Source organism: Octopus bimaculoides, chromosome 12, assembly GCF_046866305.1.
Source record: "Octopus bimaculoides isolate indiv1 chromosome 12, ASM4686630v1, whole genome shotgun sequence".
NCBI classification, from domain to species: domain Eukaryota; kingdom Metazoa; phylum Mollusca; class Cephalopoda; order Octopoda; family Octopodidae; genus Octopus; species Octopus bimaculoides.
In genome coordinates this window covers 58803797-58823241 of record NC_142939.1, presented here as the reverse complement: position 1 = coordinate 58823241, position 19445 = coordinate 58803797, and the positions used below count along the sequence as shown (strand labels likewise).

At 37.4% G+C, this 19445-nt stretch overlaps 1 protein-coding gene across 1 annotated transcript; it reads right to left on the bottom strand.

The window, feature by feature from the left end:
* Window positions 1-132: 132 nt before the first annotated feature.
* LOC106883609 (mitochondrial outer membrane protein SLC25A46) lies at window positions 133-18190 on the bottom strand. The gene is made up of 11 exons (XM_014934701.3): window positions 17121-18190; window positions 16877-17025; window positions 10845-10884; window positions 9220-9277; window positions 8675-8752; window positions 8086-8186; window positions 7901-7957; window positions 7147-7204; window positions 6671-6883; window positions 4908-5285; window positions 133-411 (listed from the first exon to the last, which is right to left on the bottom strand). The coding sequence occupies exons 2-11, from the start codon at window positions 17013-17015 to the stop codon at window positions 370-372; spliced, it is 1164 nt and encodes a 387-aa protein (XP_014790187.1). The 5' UTR covers window positions 17016-17025; window positions 17121-18190; the 3' UTR covers window positions 133-369.
* Window positions 18191-19445: the final 1255 nt, after the last annotated feature.

The window sequence follows — 19445 nt, the reverse complement described above, 5'->3', positions numbered from 1 at the left end:
ATGATAATACATATATAAAAAAAAAAAAACAAGGTGGGTGGAGCATTAAGAAAAAAGATGAAAAAAATCAAATGTAATGTAAAAAAATGTGCAGAAAAATAAGCCATGGAAAAAAATATTATTTAATAACAATTTTTTTTCAGTATAAATAATTTATTGTTGCACAATAACTTTACATATGTCATTTTTGTTTCTTGCCTTGTAAAATTATTTTTGGAAAGTTATTTAATCAACAAGAGAGAAAAATCCATAGATCTATTATTGAGATCCGTGTAAAAAGTACTATTTTGGGGAGTAGTTTCCAGTTTAACAGGAAAACAATTTTGCATTCATAGTGAATTTTTTTTTTGGTTCTGGGAAATCACAGAGTTAATTGTAACGAGGCTGGAATGGATTAAAATCTTCTGCCGGCTGAAAAAGAAAATAAAACAATGTTGGAATTCTTTATTTAAATTGGTTAAAAAACAAGAAAAGAAAATTAAAAAATGGAATCCTAATTAATTGGTCAATATTTGGCAGTATTTATAACATGAAATAACAGGTTCTGAAGTTAGTTCTTTGTATCCTTTTATCAGTTTTGCTTGGTGTAAAATGATTAGTTAAAACTTTTGATATATCCATTCAAAATTTCATTACTCTTAACTGTGGAAAGCAATTATATATACCAATCTATCTTTTACTGAGGAATGCCATGTTGGAAAGCAATTTCTGTTGAGATATGTCAAGTTTATTGAAACAACATGACTTGCAGAAAATACCAATTCTATTTTTTCATAGATATTTTAACAGCATTACTGGAATAACCATGAAACTTAATTTCACAATTAAAGAGTTAAGACATTTAGGTGCCGGTATGGCTGTGTGGTTAAGAAGTTTGTTTCCCAATTACTTGGTTTTGAGTTCAGTTCCATTGCGTAGCACTTTGAGCAAGTGTCTTCTACTGTGGCCCCAAGCCAACCAAAGCCTGCATGGTAGACAGATAACTGAGAGAAGCCTATATATATAGATATATATATATATATATATCTCAGTGCATAGACTTGTGCTTCCTATGGGTATAAGGACTTTTAGCTCTTATTTCTAGCAATGTAAGTGCTACTCTGCACCATCAGTCATAATTAGTGATTATTGAATTTTTTCCTTTTAGTTTCATATTGCATATAGCCACCTTCATTATTTTATATATATATATATATATATATATATTACAGCAAAATTTTATATAGAGTTACCCAAGGTTTCACACTCACAAAGTCAAAACTTTGGGTAACCATATATAAAATTTTGTTGTAATAATTAATGCTCTACATTTTAGAGTCCGTTTCTTTCTGATATATGTTCTTTTATTAACTATATATATATATATATATATATATATATATATATATATATATATATATATATATATATATATATATCATCATTGTTTAATATCTGTTTTCCCATGCTGGCATATGTTGGATGGTTTGACAGGAACCATCGACCTAATGTGCTGCACCAAGCTCCAATATCTCTCCTTTGGCACAGCTTCTACAACTGGATGCCCTTCCAATCACTGACCAGTGTACTGGATGCTTTTTTATTTTTTGTGGCACTGGCATTAACAAGATCCCCAAGTACTCACAAGACAAGACCTCCTCAACTGAGTAGAGTGTAGTATTGGAAGAAGTGAAAATATGATGGAGGGACTGCAACAGGTCTCTTGCTGCAGAGGAGAATTAGGCTTCACCAGCTGGAAAGAGAGATGAAGGGAGCATACCCTCATGGTACAAGGTGAATGTAAGAACGACTAAGAACAGAGGAAATGGAGAGGGGTGGGTGAGCAGGTAAGTTTGTGAAACTATGATGTGATTTGAGATGGGGATGGAGTTGGATGCAGTGAATATCAGTTTGGGGAAGGAGAAATGAAGGTAATGGGAGTGGGTCAGGGAGAAGGAGGAGATGAAGAATAGTAATTAGGATATTGACATCACATGATAGTCATTCTAGCGGTATCCTCTGTTTCCTATTCCCCATGGAAACATGTCTGGCCATGAGCAAGTACCGTATTTTCCAGCATACAAAGTCAACTTTATCAGACCAAGTTACACAGCCAAAAATAAGTTGGTCAACTTACACACCAAGAAACTTCGGAGAACCAAAAATTCCATGTAAAACAGAGCAGGATTTGGAAAGATAGTGACAATGTTTGAATGTCTACACTATATACAATGTCGACTTGTATGTCAGAAAATACAATATCTTTACTCACACCATGGATATCACAAGTAATCTAGATCAGTGTTTCTCAACCATATTTTTAACTATGGACCCCTTAAATTTCTATTTTACTTAGATGGACCCACCTATCGATTTGATGTTTTAAAAAATCCTATTATAGTTTTATAATTAAATATTATTAGGAATTGTATAAAAAAATTGTTTAAAATATTTTGTGTACTGTAGAAGTACAACAAATTTATTGCACATAGATTTCAACAACAAAATTTTATACAGACCCCCCAGTTGAGAACCCCAGAAATATAGCATTGATTCCACTCACAGTATTTTCCAGAATACAAGTTGAAATTTTCAGAGAAAAATTTACAACCCAAAATAGTAGGTCAACTTATACACAAAGATGACTTTGGGGGAAGCAAAGATTCCTTGTGAAATACAGCAGGATTTGAAAAGATAGTTATGCTATATATACAACATTGACTTGTATGCAAGAAAATACAATATTTTTACTCACGCCATGAATATCACAACAAATAGTCTAGATGATATAGGTATATACATAGAAGTTCAATATTGATTGCACACACTACTTTCCAGCATGGCTAAAAACAAAGGTAGGTCAATTTATATAGCAAGATGACTTTGGAAGACCAGAAATTCCATGTAAAATGCAGCGGGAATTAGAAGAACAGAGATGATGTCTGAATGTTTACACTATATACAATGACTTGTATGCCAGAAAATTCAGTATTACCTTGCTTGGAAACAAGTAAGGGTTGACTACAGGAAGGAGTTCAAGCAATAGAAATGAATTCTGTCTGACCAAAGCAAGCATGTAAACATGAATGTTAGTGATGATGATGATGATGACAAATATCAACATCCAACTCCACATAACTCTTAATAGGATCTGGAAGGTGGGATGAAGTTGTTTGACCTCTGATCAACAAAAGGATTCTAGTCTGAAGCAGTTCATTATACACACATGTGTATAAGGGATGACCACTGGGTGGACATCCAATATGCTAGAAAGAGGTCATCAATGACCCAACCACAAAGAAAAATAATGCTCTCCAGAAAAATCTGGAGAACATTATTTTTCTTTGTGATTGGGTCGTTGATGACCTCTTTCTAGCATATTGGATGTCCACCTAGTGGTCATCCCTTATACACGTGTAATACAATTTTTTCTGAATTTTCAGATTTTTTTTATATGCTAGGTCACTTGGTTTTAAATTGAATTAATATTCAATTTATCACCCTATCTATATAAATAATAATTTTATATATATATATATATATCATCATCATCATCATCATCGTTTAACGTCCGCTTTCCATGCTAGCATGGGTTGTACGATTTGACTGAGGACTGGTGAAACCGGATGGCAACACCAGGCTCCAGTCTGATTTGGCAGAGTTTCTACAGCTGGATGCCCTTCCTAACGCCAACCACTCAGAGAGTGTAGTGGGTGCTTTTACGTGTCACCCGCACGAAAACGGCCACGCTCGAAATGGTGTCTTTTATGTGCCACCCGCACAAGCCAGTCCAGGGGCACTGGCAACGATCTCGCTCGAAAATCCTACAGGAGCCAGTCAGGCGGTACTGGCAACGGCCACGCTCAAAATGGTGCATCTCATGTGCCACCCGCACAAGAACCAGTCCAGGGGCACTGGCAACGATCTTACTTGGCTTGCCGGGTCTTCTCACGCACAGCACATTTCCAAAGGTCTCGGTCAGTAGTCATCGCCTCGGTGAGGCCCAATGTACGAAGGTCTTGCCTCACCACCTCAGCCCAGGTCTTCCTGGGCCTACCTCTTCCACAGGTTCCCTCAACTGTTAGGGTGTGGCACTTTTTCACGCAGCTATCCTCCTCCATTCTCACCACATGTCCATACCAGCGCAATCGGCTCTCTTGCACGCCACAACTGATGCTTCTAATGTTCAGCTTTTCTCTCAAGATACTTACACTCTGACGGGTATTCACATTGACATTACACATCCAACGGAGCATACTGGCTTCATTCCTTGCGAGCTTACGTATGTCCTCAGCAGTTACAGCCCATGTTTCACTGCCATGTAGCATGGTTGTTCGTACGCATGCGTCATACAGTCTGCCTTTTACTCTGAGTGAGAGTCCCTTTGTCGCCAGCAGGGGTAAGAGCTCTCTAAACTTTGCCCAGGCTATTCTTGTTCTATGCCCAGGCTATTCTTATTCTATGCCATATATAAAGCAAACATGGTATAGTTTAGACAACATTGTCAAATATAGGCCCTTTCTTTTTTAAACAGACAGGATGCAAATTTGGAGATCAAACTATATGCTATTTCTAGTATATCAAGTAGCCACATAGAGACTCTCGTTGACAATTCAATACAGCAAATATCAGCAATAGTAAAAAATTAGAATATGATTCAAACATCTTGTGGCCATATTTCCAATGAAATACAATGCCTTTATCGTAAATGATTTTGAAAATAATTAAGAATTTGGAGGGATTTAATTAAATAGCAAACTTCTTTTCATTATGAATTTAGCATCTCAGACATGACAAAAAATTATTCATTGTCATCGTTTACCCTACATGCTCACCTTGTATACTAGAAAAGGCTGTACAAGAACGATGACCACCACCACATAGGTTACAAATGAGATGCTATGTTTGATGAGAGAAATTGTACTTACAGTTTGAGATGCTGGTACTTTCCGCTGTGGCGTCATATCTTTAGTGAATGTGTTAAACAGAAAGAAGGCTCCTTTCAAAATTAAAGCATGGAGAGCGTATTGTAGAATTAATGCTCCAACGCCTTTGTAAAATCCAAACACGCCTTCCTCAAAGAAAATACTTTTAAAACAGTCAATAACACCTTCGTATTTGGTATTGATGGGGATAACTCCAAGCCCATTGTCTGTATTGTCAATAATTGTCCGAGTTCCTTGAAGATAAAGTCGGTGAAGTACAGTTTCCAGTGGAAACAGTAAGGCATTGGACAAAAGCCCACCAGTGTACTGTGCTAATAATTCTGGGAAACACGTCTGATATACGCTAACACCATCCATTTCCTAGAAAATGTAAAATAAAGGGAAAAGAGCGAGAATGAATATTAGGATCAAATACTGCAAAATGAACCTGAGTCAAAAACAAATATTTTAAGGAAAGGAGAAAAATACTTTTGATATATTCAGTGTACACAAATGAAACAGCATTAAATTAAAGTTGCCATCTGTATATCATACTAGATGTATGTACACCATTATAAGGCATGATGTTGCAGAATTGTCTGAGATGAAATCTCTTCACAGATTTGTGTTAAAAACCTGATTTTAAATATATATCATTCACGTAAAAAACACCATTTGAGCATGGCTGTTGCCAGTACCGCCTGACTGTCCCTCGTGCCGGTGTCACGTAAAAGCACCCACTACACTCTCAGAGTGGTTGGCATTAGGAAGGACATCCTGCTGTAGAAACTCTGCCAGATCAGATTGGAGCCTGGTGCAGCCATCTGGTTTCAACAGTCCTCAGTCAAATTGTCCAACCCATGCTAGCATGGAAAGCGGATGATGATGATCATCATCATCATTTAACATGTTCTTTCCATGCTGGCATGGACAGGACAGTTTAACAGGGAACCAGTAAGTTGCAGGGCTATGTCAAGCTCAACACCCTCTTTAACACCAATTAGTGGTTGGTGTTAAGAAGGGTATCCAGCCGTAAAAACCATGTCAAAACAGACAGTGAAGCATGGTGCAGTCTTCTGCCTAGCCAGTTCCTGTCAAACTATCCAACCCATACCAGCATGAAAGCAGATGTTAAATGATGATGATGTTATATATATATATATATGTATATCAGAGCAGGAGAAACATTATTGCTACAAAGGATATGAATATGAGACTCGTTTTGCCATTGATTGCTACCTGCTTAAACAAAATTTATGTCTTGATATTCAGGAAGAAGTAAATAAAGCATTCACTGGTATTGCAGAAGCTTACCAGACTGTAGAAAAACTTGATGTATGCAACTGAAAAAAGCATTAAATTAGAATTGCCATTTGTATATCATGCTAAATATATATACATTTTTAGAAGCCATGATGCTGTAGAATTGTCAGAGATAAAATCTCTAAGAAAAGAGACTTTAGCTCAAGCAATTCCACAACCATTACTATCACACAGGTGATGCCCTTCATTGCCAATATTCTGTGAAAAACATGTCTGGCCATGGAGAAATATAGCCTTGCTTGGAAACAGGTGAGGGTTGGCAAAAGGAAGGGCTTCGGACTGTAGATAATGTGCCTTGTCAAATTCCATCTGATCCATTCAAGCATGGAAAGTAGACGTTGAAACAATAATGATATGCCTCAAGATCAATTCCCATCTAAGCCAAGGGCGTATGGGAAAATAATCAACATTAAATCAACAAACGAAGATACAAATCTATTTACCTGATCTTGCTGCTCAGATCGCACTGCAGACATAACTGTGTATTGAGCAATAGAGGTGGTGATATAGTCCAAAAGCCAATACGTAGCCGTTGGTAACATCAGTTTGTAGATTGGTAATAACCGAGTTGTCTGTGGCATGCCAATGCCAACAACTCGTGTAACACCTTCTTTGACACAATCAAATAAACCTGGTTTGTCTCCACCAATATCACTCTGAAAGAACGAGAGAAAAATACACTTTAATTGCTGATAATCTTTATATAGATTAGAGGCGCATGTCTTAGTAGTTAAGCTGTTGGCCTCACAATCGTATGGAGAAGAAAGCTAAGTTAGTTATAGTGTAATCTGAACCATGGAAATATAAGTGCTAAACTATTCCAACAGTGTTATATCCGAATCAAACTGACAGGTATCAGATAATAAAGGATTTTTATTATTTAATATGTAACAGGATCAAAGTAACACTATATTTTTACCTGGACAGTTTCAATAAGAACTGCAGCATAAAAAGGTGTGTTGACTGCAAATGAAATTCTGAAAAAGAAAAATGGTAAAGAAAAATATAAATTTATCAACCACACATACCGATTTTAAAATCTACCACACAACATATAACATGCTGCATTTAATTTGGTCTATATAAACATGTTTCACATTAATTTGCACTAGCTACACCACATGGAATTTCTACCTACACCATTTCTACATATCGAATGAGTCCATTTATTTTGAAAGGAGTAGAGTCCTGTCTGTTTTCATGAAAGAGTAGTAAGGATTCTTTGGCTGGTACCTGATAAAATGTACCCATTGCATACTGTAAAGTAGTCACTTAATGATTGGAGACAGTGAAAGGTTAAAAGGACCCTTGAATGTTGTCAAGAACATGACAACCTTCTTAGTGCTGGTGCCACAATAAAATGTATTCAGTACAATCTATTAAGTAGTTTGCAAAAGAAAGGGCTTCTGGCTATAAAAATAAAAAAACAAATGTGCAAAGTAAAAGTGAGATGTGATCCTACAATGCCAGGAAGAGAGTAACTCCAATTAAGAAACGACACAAGCCATGACAACCTGTCTAATCTATTCCAGCACGGAAAGTAAACATAAAACGATGATGATGATGATGATGATTGTATGTGTGTGTGTGTGTATGAAAGAGAGAGAGAGAGGATTAAAAAAATATTCCAAATATCAACAGATAGAATACATTTCAAGGTTGTGCTTGCTTACCCTTTCAGAAGCAAATGTTCAACGTATTTCTTTAAAGAACTGTGAGCCGAGATTTCCCTGAAAAGAGATGACCAAACATTTCAAACAATTTGGTAAGCTCGTCCCAAGTCATCGTGTATACTGTAAGTGATATAATAAGAAATAACAAAATACAGTTTGAATGTTCACGCAGAAATGGAACTTACTTTGGGAGCCATGTAGTTTCATCAATAATGGTTTCTGTCCCTAGCAGTAATCCTTTCACCACAAACATACTGCCTACACCTTTCCAAAGAGCAGAAGAGCCCTGCAATAAAATTTTTTTTTTTTAAATCTGTACATGTGAGTGGTTACTTTATACATAAATATATACATATAATATATATATATATATATATATAATTATATGTATTTCTTCTATCTTAATGAATAAAAATTCTTCGGATAGAATAAATGGGTTAATAGAAACCAATGTAGCAAAGAACACAAAATAACTGTGGTGTAGTTCCTGTTTTTAATGCAGGAACTCCTTGAAATTTTGGGTATTTGAGTATATTTAAAAATTTAAGGAATGGAGAAAACGCATGTTATAATTGCATATTTTATTCCTACATATGTTTCAAAGGATTACAACCTGTGTGATCCATAGGGATCTGTGATGTTAAAATTGTAACCTTCTCTTCAGGGAATGCATGGGAATCATCTTATAACAATGACAAAAGCAACAGCTGCTATGAAAGTGATTGTGATGAAAGTCAGAGCCAAAGATGGAAAAAGAAGAAAGAAAACACTTACCTGTTTCTGTTGCAGGTTTACAATTATTTGGAATAGGGTGAAAGGAGTTAAATGGTAAGATTTTGCATTATAGTGGACCTGAAAGACAGAAATTGTAACAGAAAGAACATTAAATACCAGCACTGGAGAAAGCAAATTTGAATGAGGAATAATAGATAAGTTGAAGCATAGCTAAACAGTTAAGTAGTTTATCTCCCATACACAAGGTTTCAGGTTCAGTCCTGCTTGCTTGCAACCTTGAAGGTTTTCCACTATAGGCACAAGCCAACACAAGTTTTGTGAGTGCTTTTTGGTAGACAAACTGAGAAAAGCTCATCATGTGTGTGTGTGTGTGTCTTTGTTTTGACATTTCATGTGTAGTTGTAAACAAGTGACACCATCACACAAGCAGTATTGTTTAATTCCTATTTTCATTGTAAACATATTTCAATGTTATTTCTCATAACTTGTATCAAAACAAAGTAATTTATAATATCACAAAAAGAAAACAAAAAAAAAATCACAACACATTTCTGAGAGTGAGTACAAAATGGTAATACACTTACCTGGCACTGTCGACGCAGCACAATGCAGGGATGTGAAAGGAGCTTCTCAGCAAATAGGCTGCAAAGAAATAGATAATAAATATTTCATTTTTAGATAAGACTTGAGTGATATTTGCAATACTAATTAAGTAAAAAGAAGAGTATTAAAAGGAAATAAGTATAAAATACAGTATATATATATATATATATATATAAATGTATTTTATACTTGTATACTCTTTTCTCTTTCACTTGTTTCAGTCATTCGACTGCGGCCATGCTGGAGCACCGCCTCTAGTCGAGAAAATCGACCCCTAGAACTTATTCTTTGTAAGCCTAGTACTTATTCTACCGGTCTCTTTTTGCCGAACCGCTAAGTTACAGGGACGTAAACACACCAGCATCGGTTGTCAAGCGATGGTGGCAGGACAAACACAGACACACAAACACATATACATATATACGACGGGCTTCTTTTAGTTTCCGTCTACCAAATCCACTCACAAGGTTTCGGTCGGTCTGAGGCTATAGTAGAAGGCACTTGCCCAAGGTGCAATATTTTCCCTTGGCTGGGCACATTTTTCAAAGAAGACTAAGAAAGAGCAACACCTTGTTGTACGATGATGATGATGCTCGTTTATAACTCAACAGATCACTCAAGAGAACTGTACTTCATCATCGACATCACTGCAGCCACTACCTCCATCTTCATTGTCTTAACACCTACTTTTCCAAGTTTAGATGAGTCAGACAAGACTTGTTAGAGCAGACTTTTTACAGCCAGATGCTTTTCCTGTGGCCAATGCTCACCTGTTGCCAAATAAGGTAATATTTTCCCTTAGTCTTCACACGGGTTCAAGAAAGATTGTAAAAAATGATATTGCTTGTTGTTGGCACTCCGTCGCTTACGGCGCCGAGGGTTCCAGCTGATCCAATCAACGGAACAGCCTGCTCGTGAAATTAACGTGCAAGTGGCTGAGCACTCCACAGACACGTGTACCCTTAACGTAGTTCTCGGGGATATTCAGCATGACACAGTGTGACAAGGCTGACCCTTTGAATTACAGGCACAACAGAAACAGGAAGTAAGAGAGAGAGAAAATTGTGGTGAAAGAGTACAGCAGGGTTCGCCACCATCCCCTGCCGGAGCCTCGTGGAGCTTTAGGTGTTTTCGGTCAGTAAACACTCACAACGCCCAGTCTGGGAATCGAAACCGCGATCCTATGACCGCGAATCCGCTGCCCTAACCACTGGGCCATTGCGCCTCCACGATATTGCTTGTATGTAGCTTATAATTAGCAGATGATGTCAAGACAAGAGGAAACATACACACACACACACACATATAGATATATATATATATATGTATATATATATATATTTATATGACAAGCTTCTTTTCAGTTTTTGTCCATCAAGTTCACTTACAAGGACTTTGATTGGTCAAAGGCTATAATAGAAGGTACTTGCTCAAGGTGGTGTGCAGTGGAACTAAACCTGAACTCATGTGATTACAAAACGAATTTCTTTACCATGCATGCAGATAAACAATACAATCTACCTTCTATCGCATAACAACAACAACAACAATAATAATAATAATAATAAGATGAAGTACAAGAAAGGACATGAATTTATTACTTTACCTTGATATTCCGACTGCCATGCCAGTAAAACGGACAATATCTATAAAGTGCAAGGAGAAAGAAATAATTAAACAGACTAAAAGAAATAATACTGTAAATAATAAAAAGATTAAAAAAAAACAATTTCAAGGCTGGTTAACTTGATGCTCAACTACAGTAAAGGTTCTTGGATTATAACCTTCCTTAACATCATTTTCATTTTTTTATCATTGTTTTTTTTTTTTTTTAGCTAGATCAGGAAAATATATTGGAGTCTGACAAACTTTCTAATGCCATCATTCCCAGAAACATTATATACCTGTATTAAGAAAACAACAAAACACTGTTCCATCATTTTATGTTCTGAGATCAAGTCCTGCTGAGGTTGACTTTGCCTTTCGTCCTTTGAGGTTGATCAAATAAGTACCAGTTGGACACTGGGGTCAATTTAATTGACTAGCCCATCCCATAAAATAAGTACACAATAAGTACAGGACATCATCACCGAATGAAAAATACGTAAACACTCGAGAGAAAAGTACAGGAAAAAATACTAAAAGAAGATAACTCCTCATCAGTTTTTTGGACTGTTCATTACTCCTCTTTCATGCTTTTAACGACAATATAGGGAACTTCATAAGACAGCAGCATCCAGAAATTTTGGAAATATAAAATTCATGGAGACTTAGAGCTTTGAACAAACAGACAACGACAGAGTGGACATACAGAGTAAACCAATCAACAAAGACAAACATTAAGAGCTGTTAGACCAATACGAATTGTAATGAGTTACACCTGGGAGAAATTTTATCACGGAAATAGAATAAGAGAAGAGAAGAAAATAGTAGAATAGAATTTGTATGTATATATGTATGTATGTGTGTGTGTGTATGTGTGTGAGTGAATGCGTGCATGTGTGTGTGTGTGTGAGTGTATCATCATCATCGTTTAACGTCCACTTTCCATGCTAGCATGGGTTGGACGATTTGACTGAGGACTGGTGAAACCGGATAGCTACACCAGCCTCCAATCTGATTTGGCAGAGTTTCTACAGCTGGATGCCCTTCCTAACGCCAACCACTCAGAGAGTGTAGTGGTAGTGGGTACTTTAACGTGTCACCTGCACGAAGGCCAGTCAGGCGGTACTGGCAACGGCCACGCTCAAAATGGTGTATTTTATGTGCCACCCACACAAGAGCCAGTCCAGGGGCACTGGCAACGATCTCGCTCGAAAATCCTACGAAGGCCAGTCAGGCGGTACTGGCAACGGCCATATATATATATATATATATAGGCACAGGTGTGGCTGTGTGATTAGAAGCTTACTTCCAAATCACATGGCTCAGGGTTCAGTCCCACTGTGTGGCATCTTCAATGAGAGTCTTCTACAACAGCCTCGTGCTGGTCAAAGCCTTGTGAGTGGATTTAGTAGACAGAAACTGAAAGAAGCTCATCATATATATATGTGTGTGTGTATTTTTGTCTGTGTTTATCCCCTACTAACACTTGATATCCAGTGTTGGTGTGTTTATGTCCCTATCACTTAGCGGTTCAGCTAAAGTGACCAATAGAATAAGTACCAAGCTTAAAAAAAAATACTGGGGTCAATTCATCATCATCATCAACATCATCGTTCAATGACCAGTTGTTTTCATTTTTGCATGGATCAGACAAAGTTAGGTGAGGCAGATTTTTCTAGGGACATTCGTTTAAAACCCATGGCATCAGGACAAGGGCACACATAAATACACACATTATAGACGAACATCTTTCAGTTTCTGTTGACCAAATTCACTCATTAGGCTTTGGTCAGCCTAGAACTATAGAAGACACTTGCCCAAGGTGCCACACACTGTGCGTGAGAAGACCCGGCAAGCCAAGTGAGACCTAAATCTAAGGCCTCAGCCAGTCCACTTATGCGTACCTTCCTTCCTTCATTGGACACTAAACTCCACTTGCGAAGACCTGTTGAGGCAAGTGAAATCAAACTAAATTTGACGACTGGCACCCATGCCAATGTCGTCTCCCTCATTGGACACGAAATTCAGCTTGCGAAGACTTATTGGGGCAAGCGAAAGCGAAATTGTGATGGCACCTGTGCCCAGCGTCGCCTTTCTGGCACTTGTACCCGCGGCATGTGTAAGGACTTTTGAGCGAGATTGTTGCCAGTGCCCCTGGACTGGCTCTTGTGCGGGTGGCACATAAAATACACCATTTTGAGCGTGGCCGTTGCCAGTACTGCCTGACTGGCCTTCGTGCCTGTGACACGTGAAAAGCACCCACTACACTCTCTGAGTGGTTGGCATTAGGAAGGGCATCCAGCTGTAGAAACTCTGCCAAATCAGATTGGAGCCTGGTGTAGCCATCTGGTTTCACCAGTCCTCAGTCAAATCGTCCAACCCATGCTAGCATAGAAAGCGGACGTTAAACAACGATGATGATGATGATATATATATATATAAACAATTGCAGTATGCAAGGTGTTTATAAGCCATTTAAAAACACACAAAAACCATTAGATTCATTTCGACATTTAAATTTAATTTGTAGAAATATTTTCGTCACTTTGAAACCGCAACCTGTTCACTGACAAAATTCCGTGCTGCATATATACATACAGGGTGGGGTGAATAAATTGTCATTTAAATTACGCAAAAATGAAAATAACAATGACGTCTCATTTTAACAGATTTATTTATCAAAATTACTTTAAAATATCTTGAAATACTAAAGAGTAAATTTATTCAATAAAATCGCCATTGGCTTCAACCACGGCCCCCAGACAACTTCAAAATCTCCTGTAACTCTTCTTGACAGTCTCCTTGCTTATGTTGGGGAATGCTGCTATAATCCTTGCCTTCACTTCATCTTTGGTGTTACAAGGGGTTTTGTTGGTCTCTCGCTCAACTGCGCCCCACACATAATAGTCAAGGGAGTTGCACTGAGAAGTTAGGTGGCCAGATGTTAGGAGTGATGTGGTCACAGAAATTGTTTGACAGCCATGACTGTACAGCACCTTGAGCAAGTGTCTTTTACTATAGCCTCAAGCCAACCAAAACCTTGTGAGTGAATTCGGTCAAGTGGAAGTTCTGTCATGTATGTATGTATGTGTGTGTCAAAGTGCTTGAGCCTCCTTCGATAGATAGGAGGGAAATAAACATACAACACATATATATATATATAAAGACCCCTTTCAGTCATGTATGTCCATGACACTGCACCTAGAAAGTTCCCCTCTGAGGTATAAGTCTGGACAAGGTTATTTGTGGAAGACCAGCAGTCGCCCCTCTCCACACCACCAATGTTGTCTAAGGGAAAGGCAAACGATGATACAGCTTCGCAACAGTGACATTGAGTGAACTGGAGCAACGTGAAATAAAGTGCCTTGCTCAAGAACACAACATAGCCCAGTTCAAGAATTGAACACACAGCCTCACGATCGTAACCCGATGCTCTAACCACTGAGCCATAGCTTGGTGAGCAGCGAATGTAATATAACATATGAACACTTCATAAAAGGTATAGAAGCACTCCGTCGGTTACGACGACGAAGGTCCCAGCTGATACGATCAACGGAACTGCTTGCTCATGAAATGAACGTGCAAGTGACTGAGTAATCCACAGACACATGTACCCCTAACGTAGTTCTCAAGGAGATTCAGCGTGACACACAGTGTAACAAAGCCGGCTCTATGAAATACAGGTACAACTCATTTTTGCCAGCTGAGTGGACTGGAGCAACGTGAAATAAAGTGTCTTGCTCAAGGACACAACGCGTCGCCGGGAATTGAACTCACGACCTTACAATGGTGAGCCGAATGCCCTAACCACTAAGCCACGCACCTTCACCATAAAGTTACATCAATGTAGTCAAAGTGCCAAAGTGCATTAATAATATTAGAGATAAATCATATCTTCAAATTAGCTTCATTGTTAAGATTGTTTACTTCTTGATTTAACGATAAAATTAATAGAAAACTCTCAAGGTAGACAGAAAGATAAAAATAAGAGATAACTAACGTTAAGGTAGAAGATACGACAAGTGTATAATACAGAAAACAGTTTTCAAAGATGTTCTTCCCAAAGATTGCACCTTAGGAACCCTTTACATGTGATTGTCTTAGAGTATTTCAAGTCTTATAGTATTTTAAAATACCTGTTGCTATTATATATGTTGCAGTTCCATTTTAATCTGAATTCATTACATAATTGAACTTCTTTTATTATGTAGTTTAAAGCAGCAGTCGTTAATTAAACACTTCTTGGGCTACTTGTTGCATTCGTCTTATACAGGAGGGAGACGTGGAAGCTAAAGATGTAGCTCAATATCCCTGTATTTGAAAGAATCGATCGTTTAGAAGTTGGAATACATTTAAGAACTGTAAGATGGCTGGCTTGATTATTTTGTAACAATGATGTAGACGATCTCAACAAGGAATACTACTGGTGGTTGCTCAACCCGCTAGATATAACAATAAAATCTCTCTTTAATCAAAACTCTACAAGAGCGATACTATACATTACGTAGTGTAATCCCAGGTAAACAAAAAGACGAGATAGTCGTGACTGGAATTTGCTTAGATCATAGGTCTGCTCAATCAGGGTTTGCCTGGGATTAAATGATAGCAATATCGACATCAGGCCATTTCAGAGGCGATGATGCTTTCCAGTGGTCGATCGACATGTTAGAAATAGCAGCCAAATTTACCTCAAACCACACCCTAACGTTTTAGAAAAGAGACGGAGGAGCGTGGGCAAACATATCCCATATTGCTAGATACTCTTAAAAACGATGGGATGGGCATGACAAGAATTATTTTTACCACAGTTCTGGTTGATCAGAAGCTGATGACCTACGGCTAAAAAAACCCACCACCTTCTTTATAATTCTATATTTTTAACGATTTACATAAGATATTACCTATTTTAAAATAGTTCGCTTTTTTTTTTAATGAAATTTAGAATTGCTTCAAAGCATAAACATCAAACGGAAATATCTAAACGTTTAAAATTAAAGAGAAAAACAACCAGACAGACAACAAAAACAATGAAAATACACAACAAAATAAATCACACACAAAACAAACGAATAACAAATCAACTATAAGATCAGTACAAGACAAGGTCACCTCATTTCGTTTTCATTTTTTTTTTAATGTTTAAGCATGTTATCTTGAATGAGTAAAGGAAAATCTCAATTCATTGGATTTTCTTACACAACAAACAGTAGGGGTTTTCTTTTTCTTAGATTGGTAAGGAATTCAGGGGAGAATGAGACTGTATAACATTCATGCCTTTCTCGATAGTGAAATAGACATTATTCGAAATGAAAACAAACTTGAACTCGGCTGACCATAAGCTTTACTAATTAACTTCCTCACAAATTACAAATATTCGTTAATCTATTCGAATTCACAGGAAATAAAAAGTCCCAAAAAGATTTATAATGTTCGAGGGTGGAGTTGTATATTTAAAATTTCATTATTTTTGTATTTTTGGACACTGAATAAAATGTTGTTTTTTTAAAATATATATACACATGTATAATGCCTATCTAAGTGTATGTACGTGTGTATGTGTGTGCGTATAATGTATGTGTATATAAGTAAATATAAATGTATGTGCATATGTGTGTGTAGAATGCATATATGTTGCCTTCTAATTTAACCTTTATCATCGTGTAACTGTCAAGTAATAGACAACTCAAAATTACATTTGTCAAAGTAATTTAACTATTATTTCTAATATTTAAATGAAATACTACGATGTCTTCTCGTTTTTTTTTTCTTTTCCATGACTTTATTCCCTTGATTATCTATTCACGTTAGATAATAATAATAATAATAATAATATATATATATATATATATATATATATATATATTATATATATATATATATATATATATATATATATATATATATATATTATATATATATATATATACACACATATATATATATATTAAAAGGCGGATGTCAAAATGATTAGGTTGTTTCGTTTGTTTGTTTGTTTCGTTACATAAAGTGAATGAATGAATGCAAAGCACTCACCTGTCTGGCGAGGCGAAGGTGGTTGTGCAGCTGCATAGTAATTAACAGGAGAAGGCTCAGGAATAGGCTGTCGATTTTGAAACACATTTCTTTTCTCTTCCATCGTCGAGTGGTGATCACCCATTACTTGAGTGCCCATTTTAACATCTCTGAATGAAAGAGCAACAAACAAGATAAGAGACAATATCTAAAACCAGTGTAGATTTCCAATATAAATTTCATCGAATAAACGAATCATCCTTACAATTAGATATATCACCGAATGTGACAGTGGTAGAAAAACACAGAAAACATAAGAAATGTTGCTGGGAAGACAGAAAATTCTGCAGCTTAATTCAGCGCCATTAGAATTTTTGGGCAAGGACAGATAACTCTGACAGATTTTTTTTTTCTAGCTCATTATCAATACTAGATGGAAGAAGGAAGGTGGCAGAATCATTAGCACACCGGAAAAAAATTTTTTAGCAGTACTTCGACCCTCATTACGTTCGGAGTTCAAATTCCTCAAAGGTCAATTTTGCCTGTTATCCTTTTGGGGTTGATAAAATAAGTACTAGTTGATTTCAGGCCTTGTACCTATAGTCGGAAGGATTATTAATAAGAATCAATCTCGTCGAGATTGTTTATTTAGTTATAGTTCGAACTTGAAATAGCTTGGCTTATGATCGTTCTGTTTTTCTTTGTTTTTTCCTTTTAAGGCGATATAATCCGGGAGGCAGTGTCGGCTTAAGGCGTGGGTACCTTGGATAGTTGCCCCGGGGCCTCACAAGTTTAGGAGACTAATTCAAAACTATGTATGCTGTGGTCTACTAGGTCCAGTGCATTGATTTTCCGGTAAATTTTTTTTCTAATGAGTCCGGGGCAGATTTCCCTAACCCAAACCCTAAAACCCTAATCCTGAAAATATCAATGGGGGTGGGGTAGGTGAAATTTCCGAGGCTTCCACCTCACCCCACTCCGTTTTTCGGACCCCCAAAAGGGTTTTATAGCATATTAGGATGTCACAGGAATTCATTCAGCAAAAAATAAAAAAATAAAAAATTCCAATGAATCCGGGACGGTGTGTGTGTGTGTGGGGGGGTCTCTCTACCCACTTCGCCCCTCCTTTTTCCGAACCAAAATAAGGGATTTGCAGCATATTAGGAGGTCAGGGTTGTAAAAATTAACACTCCCTTCTCCAAGCCAAGATTCGAAACCGAATCTAAGAATTCTCGGTCGTCCAAACCACCAGGATCAGCAGGCGCCAAAGCAGGTTTTCTTTGTCCTCTGAGAGACCAGAGCAATGTCCGAAGTTCCACGGTAGACTACTGTGTCAGATGAACAACGTACACACACACACACACACAAACATATATTCACTTGTGACATATCATTTCAATAGATGTACCCTGTTTCTATTTCTAGCAACTCGTAGCAGTTGTCAACATTTTGCATGTAGTGAAGAATTATGTGTACCAATGACAAATTAAGTCCAGTGAATAAATTATTTTTAATTATGAATCCATTCACTTATTTGTTTGCTTCAAAGGCATACACATTCCTTTTGCATCTGTTTACCATGATACACATTTGACCACTACAGGATCCTTGATTCCACGCAAAAAATCCGAGTATTTTTTTCTTAGTGAAAATCGTGCGAGTGTTACTTTGAAAATTTATCGATTTTCCCAGGGGTCTATAATGCTAAGACGACCAGTCGATATAATCGTGAATGAAGAAAAATTTAGGTAGAGTTTCGAATCAGGAGTCCTTGTGTTAAAAGAAGGCGAAGGTAAATAATACGTACACCTGGTGTTTAGGTGTTAGTGTTAGTGTTATACCGAAAACGGGTGGATGCGCGTATTCTTTACCTTCGCCGAAAAGAAAAGGTTACGAAAGTGGGAAGCTTCCCACCCCCCACAGACTTATATCTTTCGTGGTTTGAAACAGCAATACTAAAAAGTGAAGTAAAACATCTAACCCCGCCTTCCACCACTTTTTATTCTCTCTCGTGAGATAACGGACTACTAATTCAAAATTACGTCGCAAATTGGATGATATTTCTAGCGGAATGAAAGCGACGAGATGGCAGAATCGTTAGCTCACCGGGCCAAATGCTTAGCGGTATTTTCATCTTTAGAGCTGGCAATATTGGTTTCAAGTTGTGGCACAAAACCAGCAGATACAGAAGAGCGGCGAAGTCGATTACATCAACCCCAGTGTTTGCTCAATTTTTATTCTATCAACTCTGAAAGAATGAAAAGTAAAGTCGACCTCGGCGGAATTTGAACTCAGAACGTAACGGCAGACGAAATATCGCTAAGCATTTCGCCCGGCGTGCTAACGTTTCTGCCAGCTCGCCGCATTAAAGTTGGTCATATTAGTGGTCGAAAAAAGTCGGCGAGCTGGCCGCTAAGCATTTCGCCCGCGCCAAGCAAAACGTTCAGCGGCATTTAACCCGTCTTCATGTTCTGAGTTCAAATTTCTCCAAGGTCGACTTGACTTTCAGCCTTTCGGGTTTGATAAAACAAATATCAGTACAGCACATGACACAATTAAATGCGAAAGGGACTCACCAAAAGTGAATGTG

Coding starts and splice junctions, on each gene's coding strand:
- LOC106883609 (XM_014934701.3), bottom strand. CDS start 17,015: ATGGGCACTCAAGTAATGGGTGATCACCACTCGACGATGGAAGAGAAA. Junction 10,885..16,876: donor ACCTTCGCCTCGCCAGACAG/GTGAGTGCTTTG, acceptor TGCACTTTATAG/ATATTGTCCGTTTTACTGGC. Junction 7,958..8,085: donor GAAACTACATGGCTCCCAAA/GTAAGTTCCATT, acceptor ATCTCTTTTCAG/GGAAATCTCGGCTCACAGTT.